General features: G+C 39.5%; 1 protein-coding gene across 1 annotated transcript; it reads left to right on the top strand.

The window, feature by feature from the left end:
• The first annotated feature begins 45 nt into the window (after nt 1-45).
• Nucleotides 46-6,793, top strand: LOC143528894 (GTPase IMAP family member 8). The gene is made up of 6 exons (XM_077024820.1): nt 46-203; nt 3,223-3,903; nt 4,013-4,813; nt 4,888-4,965; nt 5,316-5,456; nt 5,667-6,793. Exons 1-6 carry the CDS (start codon nt 200-202, stop codon nt 5,834-5,836), a joined length of 1,875 nt encoding a protein of 624 aa, XP_076880935.1. The 5' UTR covers nt 46-199; the 3' UTR covers nt 5,837-6,793.
• Nucleotides 6,794-7,005: the final 212 nt, after the last annotated feature.

Raw genomic sequence — 7,005 nt, 5'->3', positions numbered from 1 at the left:
TCATTTTTTCATAGCCTTGAGCTGATCAAAGAGGAGTTACAATACCATGAAGCATCAGTTCAGAAGTGATTCAGTCACTCTGGATGTCATGATTTCCTTCCGACAACAACCACAGTTTGGCTTTTGCACCTAGAGTATTACATGGCCCTGGGAGTACAGTGACGGAAATACAATTAAACAAACAAGGACGTTCAACAAAATGGGTGAGTGAAATTATATGCATACCTAAGATAAGATTTACTGAAAGTTGCTTTCACCGAAAGCAAAATGATGGAAACACACATACACGATGAATAGGCCTACATGCATTTAAAGAGTTCTTTTTTTAAACAGCAGTAGTTACAAACAACTTTATTACTTAAAAAGGTGAATAGCCTACATAAAAAATCTAAAACATTAATAAGATTAAACTGATAACAGCAAAAATGTATCGTGAGCTACAGATAAAAATCTCAATTGTTCCCGCAGCTATGTAAAGAAAAACGTATTTCTTGACAAATGTTATTTGAAAATAAAACATTAGAGACATTATAATAGAAGACATTACAATAGCTACATTGGGGTAAAACACTAAAATCATATATTATTTATATGTTATTTTATTATTATCGATTTTGTGCTCGGGAATGCGGAAGTGGGTAGCATTACGCCAATAAATTAAAACACGAGCGATAGAAAAGTAAATGCACAAACTGAACTCATTGCGTAAAGCAATAATCCGTACGGAGGACACAGTTTGCAGTTCTAAACGGTTGAGGTTCATTCTTGACTTTATACACTGATTTTTCCATCAGGAACACACACAAGCGTATCGGCCATGCAACATCGGAGATCTTCCTATACAACTAGACACCTGTGACGGTATACGTTACCTGAGAGTTATGTGCACAATTTTTAACAACACAAATATGTACATCATGCAGCATTAAACCTAACACGAGTTAAGTAGGACATATCCAGAGCAAATAAATATACAAGTTACTTGTATTTCTGCACGCTGAATCCAAATGTTATCAGAATTTGTCTCATGCCACCACTAGGTAGGGACTTGGATATTTCCGCATGACAATGATTGAGCCGCGGCCATTTTCTCCGGTCGCGCTGTCTAAGCGAAATCAGTCATCGCAAGCGCGCGGTAAAAAAAATGCTGTTTTCATCGGTTTGTATGAGGTTTATTCCCAGAGTTTTTGTAATATGACATAACTGAATGTTCGCTTTCTCTCATCCCGTTAGATGAATTCGCATTTCGCGCTCCTGTTTCTTTTTGAGCCTGGTTGAATTTTAACTTCGCGTTTGGACCGTTCAAAAACATTGTGGGACTGTTCAAAAGATATTAATAGATACGTGGACCGTTACATTATATTCTTGTTTATTGTTTCCTGAAGTTTTATCCCAGTCTGTACAGTTTAAGGTAGTTTTTTAAGGCTCCCAAGACAACGTGTTGGTCCGATGAACCATGATAACGGCGGGCACGGACTAGCCACATGCTAAAACTAGTCAGGGTTGCCAGGTCCTAGAAAAATATCCCGCACAAAGTCAGTGTAAAACCCGCCCTTCAGCAGCCTAAACTAGCCCAAAGTTATTGACTGGAGTGGCGGCGAGTGTTTAAAATGGAGAAAAATTAAGTATTATATCGCGATCGATTCTTTGTGTTGACTTGTAACTCCCGCGGTAGCCCAACTCAAAAGTAGCCCAAAAACCGCACCGCGCGACCCCAGAATTTTTACCCGCGGCTAGATTTTCAAACAAGCCCAATTTGGCGTGAAAACCGCGAACCTGGCAACTATGGCCACATGCTAAAACTAGCGCACATTTCTTGATCACAAGATTTAGGTTAAAACATTAAAACAATTGGGCCGATTTAAATGTGAATATCTTTGGACTGGCTTGATCAAATTTGACAATTGAGGCATCTTTTTTTAGTTATACGCGCCCCTTGCTCAACTGCGTCTCCTCTCCTTCAGGCTGACAATCCTTCCCTAATTTCCCACGGGTCGAGTGTAGGCCCACACCATCAACTAGAGGCCCCACCTCCACAACTCACCACTAACGTTTCTTGCCCGGTACTATTATGAGATTATTGTGAGATCTGAGAACCTGAAAATGAACCTGGGCCCGTATTTATCAAACTTCTTAGAATTGACTTATGTCTAAAATAATTCTTAGTTAAAAGCTGAGACTAAAAGTTAGTTATCAAGCCTCTCAGTCTCACTTTAAGCGAAGTGTAGGAGCAATTCGTAAGTGTCAGTCTCAGAGCTGATTTACGACACCTGGCTGTACCGCAAAGCTGATCCTGGATGACGTCGTTTCAAAACTCCCTGCAAGAACCAATCACTGGATCGGATTTCATGTTCAAGAATATTTCCTGAGAAATGTCAAGATAAAATTCAGAAAATGTTGAAATACCTTCACATTTAACTTAATAATGTTGCAGTCATGATTTTTGTAAAATAACACAGCGTATTTACGTAGTTAATAAATAATCTTTATTAAAAAATTGTTTCCTTCTTTCTTTTGTTATTCATATGTTTTCTCTGATTTATTTTGGATACTGCATACATTCTAACTGAATCACATTCAGGCGGAGGACCACCGGGCAAGCCTCTTAGCGCAGTTTGTGAGGTGGTGCAGCGTATCATGGGGGAAGACACTGTGGTGATATGTGGAATGGATCCTGCATTAATGAAATTCTAAAGTATATCTCAAAGACAATGTTTTTAAAATTTATTTAGATTTGCACACAAACACTGTGATGCTAATAAAATAATTGCATCTGTCAGTATTAAAGCTCGTGCTCCCGACCCTGCTGGCTTGAGCGCAGATTCTCCATCTGCCCCTCCCTCTCTGACAGCGCTACCAAACACCACCAGTCATGAATGGCCGGAGGAAAAGTGAGCGTCTGAAGGAAGTCTGGCAGAGGACTCACTCCCAAATGACATACAATAACTGACAAGGCAGAAGTCAAAGCTTAAAATTAAAGTATGAAAATCGCAGCATGAATATTACACTTCATTCATCATCTTAGTCTGTGGACCCCCTACAATATCTTTGGCCACCCCATGGTCAAATAGTGTAGCTCAGCCACTGCTCCTACCAGCTTGAGGTTTGAGGATTCAAAGAGGTTTGAGGAGGTTTGTGTAAACTATAATATTATAGGATCAATGCATTTGTTCTTTTCTGTGAACTGATATTTCTCCCTATATGTGTCATTCTCACTTATAGAGCTCAGAGTTGTGCTGTTTGGAGGGAAGATGGCTGGGAAAAGCTCTGTGATTAACACCGTGTTTGGAAAAAACCTGCAGGAAACAGACAGAAGAACTGCTCAGTCTAAGAAATTTCAGGGGAATGTTTATGGAAGAGAGGTGACCCTAGTTGACACCCCTGGCTGGTGGAAACCTTTCTCACTCAGTGACACTGCAGACTTTCTTAAACAGGAGCTTGTCCATGGGGTTTCTTTATGTGAACCCGGACCGCATGCTGTACTGTTGGTCATAGAGATTGACAATCCGTTTATAGAGAAACATAGAAAAGCTATGGAGGATCATCTCGGACTACTTGGTGCACAAATCTGGACATACGCGCTTGTGCTGTTTACCAGGTGCAGCACCCTGGGGAATAGAACTGTACAAGAGCATATTGAAAATGAAGAAGCCCTCCAGTGGATAGTGGAAAAATGTAGGCACACATATCATGTACTCGATAATACAATTTCAGACGACATCTCCCAGGTGCAGCTGTTACTGGAAAAAATCGAGCGTATGATCCAAAGAAACAATGGCACTCTTTTTGAAATTGATTCGAAAATACTACAGGAATCAAAGGAGTGGAGGAAGAATGTGATTTTCAGGGCAACAGAGAGGAAGATGAGAGTTCAAGAACAACAAAAGAGCATCAACAAAGAGGGTATGTTTGTTTGCTCCAGGTGCATGCTGGTCTTTCAGAATCATGACTTGGTGAAATGTGACTATGATGAATCCTCTCTAATTCCTTTCTATGATGTATTTTTCTACAGAACTGAGAATCATTTTGCTAGGTTGGGTGACATCTGGGAAAAGTTCATCTGGAAATACCATCTTAAATAAGAGGGAGTTTATAACTGGTAAAAGGACTGTTAAATGTCAAAGAGGATGTGGAGAAGTGTGTGGACGGCCTGTAACCGTGCTCGATACACCGAGCTGGTGGAAGTACATTCCTTCCCAATACACTCCAGAATGGATCAAGTCTGAAATTATTGATGGCTTATGTCAGAAAGCGAACTCCCCACATGTCATACTTCTAGTTATTCCAGCAGACACATCTTTCAAGGAAAAACAGAGAGAGGTCATCGAAGAGAACATGAAGATTCTTGGAGAGCACGTGTGGAAATACACCATAATACTGTTCACATGGGGTGACATTCTTGGAGACGTGACCATAGAGCAGCACATTGAGAGTGAAGGAGAAGCACTCATGTCACTGGTTGAAAAATGTGAAAACAGATATCATGTCTTTGACAATAAAAAAAGAGAGGACTGTACTCAAGTCACAGAGTTACTACAGAAGATCGACGTGATGGTGGTTAGAGCAGCACTGAGAAGGGGTTTATACAACTTATGCGCTGAGACGAATAGTGAAATTAAGGCAAGCAACGAGAATAGTGACATGGCTTCAAGAAGAAGTGATGAAGAATATGACCAAGAGAATGTTGTAAGGCTAGTTGATGAAGAATGGCGAAGAAGGGATGAAGCATTTTTGAAACAGGTTTTAAGGATGTACAAGGACCACATATGTGCAAATATCAAAGGAAGCAGTAGCATGCATGTTGAAACCAATTGTAAGTGTACCTCTGTGCTGAGTTAGCTTTAACTATTTAGTCCATTATAACATAAACATGGTTATTATTTACAGTTAGTAGGTCAAGGTCAGCCACTGAAGCGGAAGACATTGATGCCACTGAAGTGGGTACCAGAGACCAGGAGTCTGGCAGTGAGTGAACCACTTTAACTGTTGTATTGTCGTGAAAGCACATTATAATAGGAACAAATAAAAACTAATTCATTGTTTGTCATATGAATGAAGTACAAGATGGAGATAAAACACCAAAGGACATCTATACTGAAAATCTAGTTGAATCTGCTTTTAGTCTCAACCTTAATCTATCTTTAACTTCATAATGTTTGATGTTGGTGAATAATGCAATAATGAGATTGTGTTGAGTTCCCTTCGTGCAGTGTGTCTGTGACTATCCTATTTAAAGTTTTTTTAATGATTTAGATTGTGTATGTACTACATATGAGTAAAAATGTGTGTCTATCTGAACTGCACATTTGCAACAGCGAATCCTGATACTGATGGAGAGGACAAACACACTTTGAGACTCAAGGACCATGTTAAAGAGATGCTTCATCGAGAGTGGAGCAGGAGAGAAGACGCGCTGATGGGAAGACTAAAGAATATGTTGAGCGAGCTTTCATTGGGTGAGAGACGGATCTTTAACTACAGACTCTATTGGGGACAGCGTTAGTTAGCTAACGAGCTAAGCAGAGTATTAACAAATGCCCACATTAATGCAGATTAGTGCAGGACTACATGAGGGATGACCATTATGGTATATATGAGGCTTTCTGATACATTAGATTTTCTGATGCTGGCATATATGTGCAAACTTTTATTTTTCTTTTGTACAGAAACATCATCTGACCCAACCCAAGATGATTTAGAAAGATCCAACAGGAAAGTTCTCCACTGGCTTGAAACACAGTCCTGGTACTCAGTACCATCTGATTATGCATCGGGATCAGACTGTAGTAATCAGATGGACACCTCCATTCCCCCTGAGAAAAAGACCCATCACTAGATTAATAGGAGTTAGTGTTTATATGATGACATTCATTTTCATTGTTATGCAGATGAGGTGCAGCTCTACCCGTCCACCGTGCCTAGAGCTGCTCTTCCTCCGTCTTCCTCTGATTGTTTAACTGAAATTCAAACATGGTTCTCATACAACTTTCTCAAATTAAACAAAGCTTTACATAAACTTCAGCTGGTTCAGAACGCTGCTGCTCGCATTATTACTAAAACTCCATCCACCCAACACACAACTCCAATCCTAAAGCTACTCCACTGGCTTCCTGTTAAGTATTGCATACAATTCAAAATCCCCCTCCTTACTTTTAAAGCTCTCCATGGTTTAGCCCCCCATATCTTTCTGATCTTCTCCATACTCCCTGTCCTTCCCTCAGGTCGTCCACTGTTTTCCAACTATCCTCGGGTTCGTCTACTATGGGGACTTGAGAATTCAGCTACTCAACTCCTCATCTCTAGAATTCTCTTCCTCCTGACATTCAGTCACTTTCTAGTTTCAGAACATCCCTTAAAACATATCAGTTTATCTGTAGGTTTTGTACCCAAATGTGTCGGTCTTGTAAGGTGTCCTTGAGTGTCTTGAAAGGCGCCTATAAATAAAATGTATAACTAAATAAATAAAAATAACAGTGTAAGACATGTTTATAAATGTTTTGTTGTTGTAATGTTTTGTTTGGAGTGATGTAGTTAATATAATATAGCTATAGTCCACCATAAGTATAATTGTATTCCAATTGTAATGGGACACTAGACATATGACCACATCCTATTTCTAATGTCATGTACTACTATAATAAAATAATACTGCTGTATTACTATAATAAAAACAAGTTCTTACATTACAACAGGAGTTGGCTGTTTTATGTCATAAACTTTCCAGCAGCATGTGTGATTCATGGATGCTGCGTTGACAGAATTGTGGAATTTGTTTTCTTTGTTGTTTGTAAGAACCTGAACCTCCACGCAGCACGTGACACTACTCCAGCAGGTATTTAAGCGCGTCATTTGTAGGATGCTTAATCAATTAATATTTAGTTTCTAATATTTAATGTCACAAATGTGTTTTTTGTTTCACACGTATGAAAATCGGAGAACATTATGCATTTCGCAGCAGCAGTTCGTATCACTGTTCGTATCAAATTCGAAAGCGTTTTGTAGCGC

The sequence above is a fragment of the Brachyhypopomus gauderio genome, chromosome 12 (assembly GCF_052324685.1).
Source record: "Brachyhypopomus gauderio isolate BG-103 chromosome 12, BGAUD_0.2, whole genome shotgun sequence".
NCBI lineage: Eukaryota > Metazoa > Chordata > Actinopteri > Gymnotiformes > Hypopomidae > Brachyhypopomus > Brachyhypopomus gauderio.
This window is presented reverse-complemented; position numbering and strand designations above follow the sequence as displayed.

Bases quoted from the DNA above. Each gene is read 5' to 3' on its own strand.
- LOC143528894 (XM_077024820.1), top strand. The intron at 4,966-5,315 runs GTGAGTGAACCA...CATTTGCAACAG, and splicing joins CAGAGACCAGGAGTCTGGCA to CGAATCCTGATACTGATGGA. The intron at 5,457-5,666 runs GTGAGAGACGGA...TCTTTTGTACAG, and splicing joins GTTGAGCGAGCTTTCATTGG to AAACATCATCTGACCCAACC.